The sequence below is a fragment of the Genypterus blacodes genome, unplaced genomic scaffold, assembly GCF_046128005.1.
Source record: "Genypterus blacodes isolate CSIRO-AG114 ecotype Tasmania unplaced genomic scaffold, CSIRO-AGI_Gbla_v1 ptg000054l_1, whole genome shotgun sequence".
NCBI classification, from domain to species: Eukaryota; Metazoa; Chordata; class Actinopteri; order Ophidiiformes; family Ophidiidae; genus Genypterus; species Genypterus blacodes.
Window position 1 is genome coordinate 27,579 of NW_027466866.1, and position 15,051 is coordinate 42,629.

General features: G+C 46.9%; 1 protein-coding gene across 4 annotated transcripts in view; it reads right to left on the minus strand.

Moving 5' to 3' along the window:
• nek7 (NIMA-related kinase 7) overlaps positions 1-15,051 on the minus strand; it is a 47,220-nt gene that overhangs the window by 25,672 nt on the left and 6,497 nt on the right. For 2 of the 4 annotated variants that reach the window (XM_076151421.1, XM_076151422.1), the window contains exon 2: positions 2,584-2,671. In XM_076151421.1, the coding sequence (XP_076007536.1) occupies positions 2,584-2,643 (60 nt within the window). In that variant the 5' untranslated portion in view covers positions 2,644-2,671. Of the gene's footprint in view, positions 1-2,583; positions 2,672-2,777; positions 3,027-12,431; positions 12,504-15,051 lie in introns of those variants that run through there. The other 2 variants (XM_076151423.1, XM_076151424.1) reach the window with 2 other exon arrangements.

Consider the following 15,051-nt stretch of genomic DNA (forward strand, 5'->3'; position numbering starts at 1 on the left):
CAAAATCAGACTGTGTGAGTGTGTGTGGACAAGATTGGATGTAAATAATCCAATCAATGGAATTATTGAGAATAATGAACTGGGTTAACATGGCTATTATCCTTTTAAATGTTCTTTAATTAGAATGCATTGGATTACATTTCCTACAAAGTCATTCCATAATTGGTACACAGTATGGGGTCACATGTCAGAGAAGATCAATCACCTAATGTAAGCCTTTACTGTAAACCCGGGGTTGGACAAAGCAGCAGTCCAGACATCAGCACACACATTATTGGCTCCTCCCTTTTGCAAATTCTGATCACTATAATGAAGACTTCCATCTTTTTACTTGAGTTGCGTTACAAAACATAGTCTGGCCATATCATGTGGCGTGCCACTGGCATCCAACTCTGCTTACTCTTTTCACTCATGTCATTCTGGTTGGTGATAGGGACAAGCTGCAGGGGATGAAGATTAAGTGGCAGCAATGCAAGGCATTATGGGTAACATCTGTGAGGGACAGCGTGTCTTGGGTATAAAGGTGACACACAATTGCCATGGGCGACTCACTAGCAGGGGGACTGAAAGAGAGAGAAAGGAAAAAGAGGCTAAGAGAGGGAGAGAGAGGGAGAAGGAGAGGAGAGAGGGAGAGAGGGAGAGGGAGAGAGGGAGATGGGCAGGCCAATAATGACACCGTTGCCAAACACAATTGACAAGACACTCGAGTAGAAGAAGGAATGCGGGAGATGGAGAAAAGGGGAGAGAGGGTGAGTGAGAGAGAGAGCGAGAGACAGAAAGAGAGAGCGAGAGAAGACAAGCAGCAGAGGGAGGAAGTATGATGTGACATCCCAGTAGTGCCAACGGCTGCCACAGAAAGGCCAGCGGCGGCAGAGAGATGCCGTCTCCCACAGGGAGAGACACACAGAAAGACAGAGACACAGAGACAGACAGATAGACAGACAGACGGAGCAGAAGAGAGAGAGAGAGAGAGAGTGGAAGGACGCAGGGGCATACTCCCACCTTTCCCAGGCACGAGCCCCCTGGAGCACAGCACCATGCAATATTCATCCACAGCCAGTCAAATCGCCGGGATTCACCCCAGAGGTGATTCTCCTTCTCCTCTCTACCTGCTCCACAGCCGCGCTGCCGTGTCTCACAGACAGACCTGTGTCTGTCAAACTCTACAGTGACGGCCTGAATCTGATCTGAGGGGGCCTCCTCGCCAACCCTCCCACTCACTCAAAGAGCAAATGCGCCATTAAAAATGCACATCTCACCAGCTCGTCTCGTTTACCTAATGCATATGCATCATACCTCCGGGACCCAGAGAAACGATATCGCAAGTGATACAGAATATCCTTCGCTGCATATACAATTCAGATTTCTTCAAAAAGAGGCTGGTGGGGTTTCTCTTCACCCCCCCTGCTGCTGCTGCCGTACTGCAGCGCAGACTGAACCATGGGAAAGAGAGAAACAGATGCAGCACTTGTTGAAAGACATCCATCGACATGACGGTTAGACATCCATCTACATATGGCAGCTGACTCTCTCTCCCACGAAATATAAAATCAGTTCAGATGTGCTCTACGTGTGGAAAAAAACACGGGGTTTAACACAAAGTTCTCAGCACCGGCAATAACCGCAGCATGAAGAGCAGCCGGAGAGCGAAGAGTGATTAGAACAGCTAGGAATAGATTGAAATGCGGCAAACAAAGTCATTAAGCTCCAACAATAACACATCATCAACTGTTGGGAAACACTGGAAGATCCGATGTGTGGGTGTGTGTGGGTGTGTGTGTGTGTGTGTGTGTGTGTGTGTGTGTGTGTGTGTGTGTGTGTGTGTGTGTGTGTGTGTGTGTGTGTGTGTGTGTGTGTGTGTGTGTGTGTGTGTGTGGGTGGGTGGGTGGGTGGGTGGGTGGGTGTGTGTGTGTGTGTGTGTGTGTGTGTGTGTTTAAAACCCCAATTAATCATTAGAGATTTTATCCGACTCTCTTTGTGTGCAACCCAATTATCCTTAATTTTGCAATTACAAATCTTAGAATAAATTAACCCCCTTGGCAATTCCAGAGTTAATGTTGCAGTGCCCTTGTATATGCAGGAAAAACAACAACTGTGAGTACAGACCTATTTTTAGTGTAGTTTCTTCTCTTTTAAAAAAATCCACATGTACTCTAGGGCATATGGATGATCCTCTTTGTTAAAACTCTATTCAATAGTTATGAAGGCAAAGAAAACATCCTTCTGGGGAGAAATCAATGGGCCTGATGTTGGAGGGAGGCATTAAAACCCACCAATGGCCAAACCTGCAGCGAGCAGACCGGATTCATATCGAACCAAAGCAGGGAGGCCAGGCATTACCAGCCTCCACAGCGCTGATCAATAGATACGATTCAACATTCATCCACCGCTGTCCATCTCACACACGGGCTGCAGTTTATCCTGGCTTGTGGGACGATTGCAATGTACGGAATAAATGTGAAGTGGGCGGGATGCAACGCTTTAAAATAACAAATTAAGGAAAATGATTTACCTTCAGATCTATGAGCAACAGCACATTATGAGTGTGTGCGTGTGTGTTTGTGTGTGTGTGAGAGAACCTACCTGGGGTTGAAACACTGGTACTGCTGCTTGCTGTCCTTGCGGCTGTGTGTCCATATCCATGGTGTGAGGAGCTCGATCCTTTACACCTCTGTGAAACACACAAAACACGACTGTTAGCCGACGCAATGCTGACAATCATGCATCACAGAAAACATCAATTCAGCATCACATCTTAGTACAGGAAAGAAAATAACCTCGATCAACCCAACGACCGAACCACAGAGTGCTGTTTGCTGCCGGTGTTTGGTTTCAACACAACTGGATCCCAGGTCACGGCGGTGGGATTGATACTCTTTGTGCGGGGCCCGTCTCAAGTTGCAGCACGGCAGAGCTACGGCAGGCAGCGATACAGAAGCTAACAAAGGGAGATAATGCCACTCTGGATGGTTCTTTGGCACGTGTCCAGGGAGCCTCGCCTTGGTTATGGGGGCAATTAAATTCTAGTTTCTGTAAACAGGTCACACAGAGGTGAGCGTGCCGAGTACCTGTATACATGCATGGAGCATAGATATACGCTAATTACGAAAAGATACTTCACCACCAGTCGCTTGACCCGCCGCTAGACAAAGAACAGACAGTGACACAATATTAAATGTTACCTGAATTAATAATTTACACAAACAGGCATGACGCTAAAGTGATATGTACACAAGCAACGCCCTACATTCTACACTCAGCCCATGTAAAGTTTGTGGTAAGCACTTTCTTTGACAGATGATCTCCATTCTATTACAGTGGAGACTACAACAGAAAACATGGCAAGATTCTAACAGATCACTTAGGCGTAACGATCATGTGTTACCAACTTTCATCTATTCATTTTTGGCACGAGGATTGTATTCAACATGCAAACATCCAGTTCAGAAATGCATGTGTGTGCGCATGGCTGTATGCATTAATTAATATGCCATGCATCTGCACAATGCACAGGCGGCGGGGTGCTGGTGGAGGAGAGAGAAAGAGTTAACGCAGGAACGTGTTAACGAGCATATGCTGTATGCAGACGCAGCGGAGAAGAAGAAGAAGAAGAAGAAGAAGAAGAAGAAGAAGAAGAAGAAGAAGCACTCCAGACTTTGCTTATTCAGGCTGTATGGATGTACGTATATGGATTCTGGGATAATGACATTCCGCTGTTGTCTCCTGGTCAAAGATCTTATTTGCATCAAGTCCGTGCGCACAGCACAAATGGACACGCGCCGGCTCCGCTTCCACACAAAGGAAAAGGGGCCGCGACACACTTCACAGTGGGAGATTTGCATGTTTTTCCACCAGACTGAGAGCCGTCTGTCTACAGAACTGTCAGTCTGTCATTTGTGTACCACTGTCTCTCGTTTTCGGTCGCCTCTGACGAACAGACAGCAAATAGCTCAAGCCTCCCTGGCCAATTAAAAATCCCCTGCTACAGTGGAGAGAGGAATGGCACTGAGGAGCCGTCTCCCCGCTGATGTCATCAGTCCCATTCACAAAAGGTTAATAATGCTAATTAGACATCTGCATGGCGAGAGAGAGTGTGTGTGAGTGCGAGTGTGTGTGTGTGTGTGTGTGTGTGTGTGTGTGTGTGTGTGTGTGTGTGTGTCCGCTGTTCTTTCTCTCTATGTGTATGTAATGTAAGTACACATGAGCGGGCGAGCATTTTTTTTCCAATACGGTGGATGTTGATTTTGCATTAGTTCAGCTTTTCTTTCCAGGGTTTCTTTGGCCTTGGTGTGTGCTTTGAAGATCATGAGAATCAGTGTTTGCACAACAGTAGTTCTCCTGGGAATTGCAGAGACTATACAGGGAATATTACTTTCTGAGATTCACATTAAAACCTTGTTTCAATAAGTTTAAATCGATTCATATGTAAAGGAGGCTTACAAATGATATAAGGATGTAATGCTCCAGGCAAAAAAGCAATGTTGGATTCTTTGATTATAGCCACTATTAACTTCCTAATTATACCAATAAAGACTAACTGACTAACTTTTGATGGGAATATTTAAATGTGAAACGTTCCTATCGCCTTATTTCTGGGCTCCTGTTGACTGCTGCCATGAATTCACCAGCGAAGAAGATGTTTGCATCTCGTCTACAGATCCATCGTAAACCAGTAACAAGTTAGAGAAGGTCAAACTACAGGAAAAGGAATACTTCTGGTACATGGTGTAACAATTACACTGTCTACCTGGAGTGTCAGGCAGAGCTATGTGGGGGAAAAGTGCTCCTACTTAGATGACTCTTAAACGAGTACGTCGTCCCTAACAGGTGTACCAAAAATGTCAGGACACTCAGGGAGGATGACAGTCAATCACCGTCTCCGCTCGCCTACACAGTCCTGAGGCTACAACAAATTAAAATAAGGAGGGATGTCTGTATGGGTGTACTGTGGGTGCGAAGGGGCCAGAATAATTGTAGTTATTCTCAGATATTTGTGGACATATATAGCCCAGCGCATTACTGGTGATCATCAAAACTGCCCATGAGGTGTGTCATCACCAACTACGCTTACACACACTCTATACTGGAGACTAAACTGTCTGCGATTGGGCTAAATGCAAAAAAAAATGCAAGAAAGAAAAATGGATGAAATTAGCTCAAAGATTCTATATATGAAGCATTTCCTCATCAGTATGTATGAGGAGAGGAAATGCGTGCGGAGGTTGTTTACTCCGATTACAAGTAAATTCATTTTGAATCGCCTAATCTGTGTGTTAATCAGAGTAAATATTCATCTATTTTTCCCAGTTTCAAGGTAATTATGGTGATATTCAAAGAAGAAAAGAGAAAAGGAAATCAATGCATTGCCTTAATTGGGCTATAATTAAAGTTTTAATGTGAATATAAATGTTTTTCTCACTGGAAGAATCCATATTGAGCTGGAATAGAAGACAGCAGGCAAACCCCCATGCATTCATACATCCGATAAATCCCATTCTGATCCTTCTTCCATATTTACTGTTTGGTTTCAGGCTGTGTTTATGAAACAGGAGCTATTAAGCTGTGCTGAGGCTAGGGCCTGTTTTGGCTGACTGGCTGGCTGGGTGTCACGGTGTTTTGATTTGGGTGTCAAAGGGGGCCTCACCAGCCGTGAACCCAGCTGGACCATCGCACCGCTCCACGTGTTTCTTTGCACTTGGGCCTTGCGTGTTGCTGAGATCTGGACTGGCACCCTGACTCCTCACCCGAGCGCCCTGCGTGTCTCGGACTGCCCGCATGTCAAAATAACCCGAGGGGCATCCGAGCACCCTGTCGTTCTATCGCCTCCCACGTCCCACATTAACGAGATCGATTAAGACTGCCACATTAGATTAACACACACACTCACACACACACACAAGGAAACACAGCACAACTAACAAAGCTAACTCAATCAAGAGGAGCAAACGAGGTCAGAGACGAGGCAACACACTCACAGCTACTTCATTGAAGGTGTGACTTTCATCAAAAGTAAAGTCTCAGCACACTGACTGGATGAATATGCACCAAACTTTCACAGTCTGATTTAAACTCCCATCTTTTTTAGCCTTAAAATCTGCTGCATCCCTTTCTTCTTCCCTGCAACACAAACCCTGTTTCCTGACTCGCCGTCTCTGTTCCACCAAAGGCCGTGATCTCATCAAAGAGAAGAAATTTTTGCCTTCCGAAACATTCAGCAGATAAAGAACAGTGGCGGACACTCGTGTAGCAGTCTGCCTGCCTTCCTGTTACGTGCGGAGGAGACGGGTGGCGAGCTAGGCTTTTGGCAGGACCGGGGCAGCGCCGGCTAAAAGCTAAATCCCAGACTATTCATAGATGCAGAGCGGCGCCCAGTTCGCGGCCTTCGTCTGAGACAGCTGCAAATACACACCCGCCTCGACAACCCCGGGGATCGGGACGCGGCCAGGCTTCGCTGTGCCGCTACAGAGACAATCGATAGAGGCCAAACACAACAAACTAAAAATATACACACCTGTCAAGTCTCACGTTTTGCCGCTGAGGCTCGCCTATAAGTGCCCGAGCTTCACCGAATGTGAGGTGGACGTATTGTGGAATCGTCGCGCTGCTTGTGAAAATAAAATGCGGGCGTTAGAATCGGAGCGCGCTGATAAAATGCCACCGTTGTTGGCTGCTGACAGCGCTGTCAACAGAGGCGCTGGTCACACTGGCCGCAGTGTTGGGAGTTGCACATTTCCATAACTGCGATGGAATTTGCATGGTCGACCTTGCAAGTGTTTCACACGGGGAGCTGAGGACGTCTGGCCGGCTGAAGTGGCAGGTGAAGAACGTGCCGCCAAGCAACATGGCGGTTTGACAACAATTGACCCTGTGGTTTTTTATTCAACTGGAGCTCTGAGGTTTCAACATATCCCCTTTCAAACCCTCTCTCTATTTGCATTAGATCTACGCGGACAAGTATTGGGAAATGTCTATTGCCAGGTGAGCTACAAAAAAAACCAAATCATATCTATTTCCTTGACAAACTGTAGTTGTTGAGAGGAAACATCGCCTGTCCAGACCACCGACCACCACAGAGCAAACAAACACTGTAATCCTGTCTGTGCTCCGTCTAACGCGAGACTGCAGCACCACGTCCTCGCAGCAGGATCAATCACACGTAGGTAATTATGGGAGAGAGGATGCAAGGGAGAGGCAGTTGGAGAGGAGGACAGAAGAGGAGACGAGCAGGATTATTCAGCACTTTTCCTGTGTGGGCTTCATTCTCCCTCTCTCCTCGCGCACCTGATTTGTTCATTTGTTGTCATAATGTGAACAACGTTGTTTTTCCTCATTAATTCTACTTTTCCTCTTTGTACTTGAGAATTCTCTCCAACCCTGCTGGACTCTGGACTGACTGCAGAAAAACACTCGTCTGGTAAACTGGGTGGTTTTATTTGTTGTTTTCTTTTGAGTGCGAGCTCTGACAGTCAGCGACAGTAATTGTTGAAAGCTCTATGTATACCTTTCGCTGAGCTGTGCAGTTAGAATTCGCCAAGAGGAAGGTTATAAACTGTGAAATAAAGCAGAAACATTAATAGCAGAGACAGACACACAGAAATTAATACCTCTCAGCATTGTTTTAGAATGCAGCGACGCAGGTTATACACCTAAATGGCACCAACGGGCCTCATTCCAATACTAAACAATGGAGAGAAAAAAAAAGGCATCTTGTATCTTGATACATCTCGTCCTGGTTCTTGTCAAGGAAAAGGATCAGGTTTGGCACGTGCTGGCATGATGCAGGGACAAGCTGCTAATCAGTCGCTCGGCAGTGGAAAAGACTTTCGGGAGGCGCAGAGGTAACAGGAAAGGCAAGATGCTGTTTTGGCAAAGACAGCGACTCTGTTGGAAAACAAAGTCTTCTTTCTCTGCCATAAGAAAAACAGGGCTGGACTTTGCTGGGCTGGAATGTTCGCAAGCGTCAGTAGCTATGGCCGAAGGCAAGGCGTCGGTGAATTCTGGTTAGTCATATTGAGACTCATTCAGCAATAGAATGGAAACGTACGTCTATACCGTCTCAGGCTAGGAGTCATCTCACACGGTTGCCACTTGCTCATCCCACAACAGCCCCACCCAGGTTTTCGAGCGCTAAAAAAATAAAACAGACTGACAGACAGCAACAAGCAGCATGCTCAAGTTACCGGGGGCAACACTGACTGGGAGAAAAGCACCGAATGTGTCGGGCACAGGAAGAAGACGAGTGGGACAAATATAAAAAGTTGAGAAAAAAGGTGGAGAAAAAAAAAAGGGAAAAAAGTGAAGCTTTTATCCCCCTGATGTGTTGATGGTCCTGTGAAAGAGACGTGGAGCTGTGCACCACAGAAGTTTGGCTTTAGCTCCTCTTTCATCCCCATTCCATCCACTCTGCATTATTCATTTCATACAGGAGTAGCAGAAAACAAAGACGGGGGAGCTGATTAAAAAAAAAAAAAGTGGATCAAGGCGAGAGACTGGGAAGGAATGGATGGTACTGGAATTAAGCAGCGCCAAAGAGAAGAGTTGCTACATCAGCTCAAGGTCTGAGGACAACAAGTAGGAAGACGGAGGGAAGTGAAGTGCTCGCGCTCAGAAAAAGCGTAAGAAGACAGAAAACAGACAGAAAAGAGGAAAAGAGTATGTGTGTGTGTGTGTGTGTGTGTGTGTGTGTGTGCATATGCGTGGGGGGGTAATGAAATGTGACGCTATCTGGCCTGGGTGTTAGGATGTGAGGGAATCAAAGGCACCTTTGAGGAGCCAGAAGACGACAGTGGAAATGCTGGAAGAGTGGTGTCCATGATTACAAGAAGCGGGGAAAACCTTTGAGTCTGTTCTCATGAAAGCCCACCCCGGGCCCCGTCTCAAACCCGAGAAGCTCCACTAACACTGGCGACACACGGGCAGGGAGAGGAGGGGGACGAGAGGCGCTAATGATGGAGGGGTCCGGATACTACAGAGGTAGCTCGCTCTCCAATTCGTTTTAATCAGCATTCAAAGTCATTAGCCCGAATGTGCGAGCACTCGTGTTCGTTGGACCGTGAGCCGAGAGAGGGAGAGAGACGGGGAGCGGGATCCGACCAATTACACCTCGGAGAAGATTGGGTGCGACAGAGTCTTTGAGGCCTTTGAGTAAGAGGGTCCAAGACTTGATGGAATAGAAAATGAAGACAGGAAACTTTGTCTCTTAATCTAAAAGAAGGAAGAGGGAAAGAAAAAAATCACAACAGGGAGATAAAGAAACCTTTGAAAGTGAGCTTTGCCAAAGCCGGCCGGGCGCACTACAGAGTCGACCCGCCTGGACGTTCCCATTCTCCAGATCCTACCGCCGAAAAACACAAAGTTAATCAGGGAGCCACTCAGTATTTCAGTAATTTTCCGGAATCTCCACCAATCAGACAAGAGGAAGCGAACAACGCCGCCCGACATCAAACGGGATTCATTATTCAACAGGCAGAACGTTGTTTGACTAATGGCCAGATCTCTTGCAAAGGGTGTGTGTGGGTGTGTGTGTGTGTGAGGGGGGTGGGTGGTAGAATGTACAAATCAATATATCTGATCAAATTCTGGGGCGAGATATACAAAATAACAGGAGGGTATGAAACCTAACTCGATATTCAGGTGGATGTGTGCTCGGAGTTTGAGTTTGTCGGCAAGTTGAAACACACACACTCGATAAGAAAAAGTAAAGACACGCTACGGCAAAACACATGATGTATCTGAAATGCCTCTGTTGTGTTTCGTGTGTGTATGTGTGTGTGTGTGTGTGTGTGTGTGTGTGTGTGTGTGAGATTTGTTTGTACGAGTCAGACCTCCACCCTCTCTCCCTTGTGGCACTGGCAGAGTGAAATGATAAAAAAGGGAATTAAGACAAAGAACGCGGCGGAGGTCTTGGGGGACGGTGCGAGTCCAGTGATCCATGGCGCTGCTTGCCAACTATTTATAGCTCCCCTTTACATTTTTCACTTTCACATTTTTATAGGCTAATGATTATTTCACTGCAAAAGTAAATAGCACAGCACAAATAGCCGAGGCTCCATGTGAGGCCCGGGTTGATTTATTCTCCCGCTATCCACATTAACTAGCACAGTGTTCTGTTCCGGCGTGTGTGTGTATGCGTGTGTATATTTCACCTACAGCAGCCACGACAAAACACATCTGTGTCTGCGTCGCGTCTTGTGAAGCAGGTTAAAAATGTGCTTTACTGTGCAGCGTGGGGGAGATTCTTCACCCCGGGTTTGATTTACGACTCTTCCACAACTGAGAAAACGCCTTCAACATGTTATGAAATTACCTACAGGATTTTACAAATTTGTCTTTGAGGGGAACGTCGTCACTCGCACGCGCATAATTAATACAAAATACAAATATGGACACGGCCACCTGCACTTTTGTGAACGCTTCCATCTCAGGTTTGCTTTGACGGATCCAGCCTCTACATTACTGGAATGATTGTCCACTATTGAGAGACAAACTCAAGCACATGCAGGTGTCAGCCCCCCCCACCTCTCTCCCCGCTATGGCCTCCTTCTCCCTTTCCTCTCTTGTCTTCCTCACCTCCTCCCCGCCGCCCTCCTCTGTGCTCTTTTGCTGCCGCGTGTTGTCGCCCACAAGCTTGGCACGCGTCTGAAAGCGCGGGCCACCTCTCGGCTCCATTGTCCTGCCCCACTCCGCCGCCGCCGCTCTGATGACTCTCTTGCGGCCCTTTGTGGCTCGCCCGACACTTCAGCAGGTGCCTCACAGAAAAGAAGAAGGCGGGACGGGGGCTGGCGCCGCTTCGTTAGTGCAGAGCAACGTTTGATGTGCTCGTTTGGGGAGACGGAGACACCGGCCAAGGCGGATGCTAATAATCCCTTGACAAACAAAAACATTCCACTCAGGTTTGTGAAAGATAAACTCGAATTTCAATGATAAAAGAGGAGTGACAGACAGGCCATGTATTCGTGAAACAAAACCTGTCGGGCGCAATACCTCTTCCTTTCTCCTGACCACCGCCTTTGACGAGGTGAAACCAAATCATACCAGCAATGGGAGAGAATAAACACGCTGTATTGACGTGTTGCTTCTGAACAGTCACGCCGCAAACCATGTGGGCTAAGCATGCAAAAAGCAGAGATGCATTTTAGACAGTTGCATGATCAATGGCAAGGCAGCTTAGTGTGTGAGGGAACGGTCTGAGAGAGAGAGAGGGAGGAAGAGAGAGAGAACACCCCGGGCATTGAGGAGCGGGACCCCGGGGCTTTGAGCTACGTACGCTTGCACACCCCGGCTACATTCACAACCTTTCAGAATGCCACATCACCATCGCACCTCGGTTTAAAATAGGAACTGAATGCATACTATGTTCAGGAGCATTTCATTTAGCCTCGCTGATCCAGCTGCAATTCTGGACCTATGAGCTCATAGTGAGAAACATTCTACTAACGCACAACTACATTACAAAACAGCACATACAACAACAAAACCCCCTCTCTCTAACAGGCATAATTATTGCAACATATTAGGCATCAAGCTAAATACTTATTGAGAATATTTTTCAGGGAAACACCGCTGTCCATCTATTTAAATATTACAAACCACTGAACGAAATCTGCACATCAAAACACAGCAGAGATCCCCCACAGCGGCTTTGGGCTGCTTCAGTGCCCCGTGGCAACGCTGGTGATGCTGCACCACGCAGGCCGGAGCGCTGCAGAGCTTGCAGAGCTTCCAGAGCTCCCGGCGCTTGGGGTCCAATAGAGGCTTTGTTTGTGGGCCATGTCGCTGACCACCAAATTAGTTTCATCACCCCTGGCACCAGCGTATCAGATGTGACATTCTGCACTGTCGGGCTACAACTGTGTTTGTCTGCGAGGCTGGAGGGCTTAAACCTGGAAAAAAATGGAATAAAATGGGGACAAATGGGGGAATTTGCGAAAGAAATATTACAGCAGGAGCCCCACATTCCTTTTGCTGCTTTGTTCTGAATACAGGATTGTTTTACACTGCATTTTTGAGAAAGAAACTGGTCTTCATCACAACAACTGAAGCTTGACCTTAGCAGGAGTCAACAGACAAGAACTCATTTACCAAGCACGTTAAATGTATTACTGTTCTTACATATGCCTACAGAAAACATCAGGTAGAGTTGATAATATCTTTGCAACGCGCAGGAAATTAATTAAAAAGTCACGGTAAGGACGTTATTTGGCTGAAGAGGCAAAAGCTGGAACACTCACAAATTTTCAGTGTTATTTTTCCTGCGAGAAATTTCGGTATTGTAAGCAGACAGAGTGGGAATTACAATGCTGCAGCAGAAAATGTCCCTTTAGTCCATCTGATTCAACAGCAGCATCAGGGATTTCTCGCCTGTGTGCATCTCATTCCAGCTCTGTCTGTCTGCGCTCAAGGACAACACGGCCAGAGCGGCAAATACTGACCTGTACCCGTGTTGTCTTTTAAATCTATTAAGCCAGCCATTTAAAAGAATCTGGTGAGCGCGGCCTGACCGACCAGCCTCTCTCTCTCCCTCTCTCTCGTACTGAAGCAGGTTTTCCCCCCTTCTCCCCGGATAGTTTGAAGCAGTTAGTCTGCGTCAGCGTCAGAGTTTGTCTAAGAGGAAATGACAAGAGCAAGATGTCCAAATCATTAGTAATGTGAGAGGAGCAGTTCCCAGGCATGTCTCGTTACATAGCTGAGTGCTAACGTGAAGGCTAAGGGCTCGTGTTGGGGCTTTACTGGGCCCAGACCTTCTCGTCTGCTCGGGGAGGGGGGAAGGGAGAGGAGGGGGTGCGACCACAAATCTTCAGCATCTCTGTGAGGAGTAATGGAAACATACCGGGCCCTGACCCTAGATTCTTCTCAAACTTGGCACTTGAAAGAGGAGTAGAAGAGACATCAATATGCAGCAACGGATGCAGATTCATACAGAAATGAATGTAAACTCCGTGCATATATTGAATTCATGCTAACAGTGTGCCCATGGGAACGTGGCTCCACAAAAATCAAGCTTGGGTCTGGCTCTGGTTCGGTTTCAGCCTGCTGCGGCTTCTGCGGTGGGCCCTGCTCGCTGCCACACACACACAAACACGCACACACACTCGCACACAAGCTTCTAACCAGATCCAGAGCAGTGCTACCTAATAAAGGGTCAAACGGAGTACTGCTGCATGTGTGTGTATGTGTGTGTGTATGTGTATACAGCCATGTTGTCACAGCACCAAGGAGGATGACTGGTTCGCATGAGGTTCTACAATAACGTGTCCATTTCAAATGCTTCCAGTATCGCAGCCTCAGTTTACTCTGGATTCAGTTTGACCCAATACGCCTCCGACTCAGCAAAGCCAAATGCATCAAATTGCTCAAGATTTACTTCTGGTTTTCAAGGTTTTGTGAAACTTAAATTTAAAATGAAAAAAACGGATACTGTCAATGAGTGTAAGTACACGTAGCTGAGGAACTGAAGCTGTCAAAAACATCCAGCGCTGAAAATAAAGAAGGAATACTAAATCTACTAATTCCCATTAATGTACTTTCTGCCTCAGATGAATTTCATGAGAAGGAAAGTATCCATTCAGTTTTCTACAAGCGTCAATAAAGTTTCACTTGCTCCAAGTTGCTCTGGATCAGTGAGAGCAACACACACACACACACACACACACACACACACACACACACACACACACACACACACACACACACACACACACACACACACACACACACACACACACACACACACACACACACACACACACACACACACACACACACACACACACACACACACACACACACACACACACACACACACACACACACACAGGGAGTTGTGTTTATTTTTATTCCTCAGACACTCCTCCTCCTTTGCATGAGTGCATCACCCAGCACATTGACATTGCATCCGAGTTTGTGTGCGAGAGCGAGTGTAAGTAGCTGACGATCAGAGAATAACTTTACCCCTGAGGGGTCACACTTCTCTACACTCTCACCCTCCTCCCCATCCCCCCTCTCCACTCGCTGCCTGCAGGGATTTCCCTTTTCAGTTCAGGAGAGATGTCAGACCTGTTCCACCATCCCTCACACAGAGGGACGGCTCTGGCCTCCTTCACCCAACATCTGTATAACTACAGGAATTAGCCTCATTGCCATGTTGAGGGCTAAGAGGGGTTCAGAGGGACACAAGCACATCAAAATGTCTTCAACACAACATTTGTTTATTTTGGAACTAATGTCCCTTGCATGGGAAGCAAATCCAGCTTGGAACAAATTCCAATTCAGACCTTTCCTAGTGGAGATCCTCTCCCAGTGTCTGTGTGGGTTTCAAATGTGACACATGTTCAGACCTCCTTCAGGAGCTGAATAACTGTCCAATCCTGTCCTCAGATCCAAAGATCAAGATTCAGAAGGTATCTTAACCCCTAGAACTTATAGGAATCTGAGTAACGGCATTTCTGTAATGTGCACAGAGTTGGCAGCTTTCAGATAATGAAAGCTCCAGTTACTGAGGCGGCAGATGAAGACAGAAAAGATGAGAGGAACCAAGCGAGAGAGACAGACAGAGGGAGAGAAAAGCTCCACAACAGGGGTTGAGTGCAGCTAAACCAGAGGTCTTCCCTGCCTCCTTCACACATTACAATATTAATATTGATGAGACTTCCTGCCCCCCCTTCCAGTTTTTTTTTCCCAGCAGTCGATCTGAACATGAAGAACTTGAAAAGCACAAATTCCAGGAGTTGCGTATCACAGTTTGTCCTGGAGCCACACAGCAGACACCAACCATGACAGACTCCGTGTTCAAAGCGAGCGGGAGACACTTTCATCAGGGGATTCTGCTGGGTTTTTTTGTTGTTGTTTTCTTTACGCTGTGACACCACCAGCCCATGCCATCTGCCTTCTTCTGAAATCACAACTTCAAGATGTGCGGCGGTGCTCACACAACATTTTCAGGTGGGCTTCCGCAACTACGGTCCGGCATCAAGCGGGCCTTTGCTGTTGTGCTGCTTGCCGACTGCCGTTTGCAGCCGACAGTCGCCGCGTGGTAGAATGTTAAATATTCAC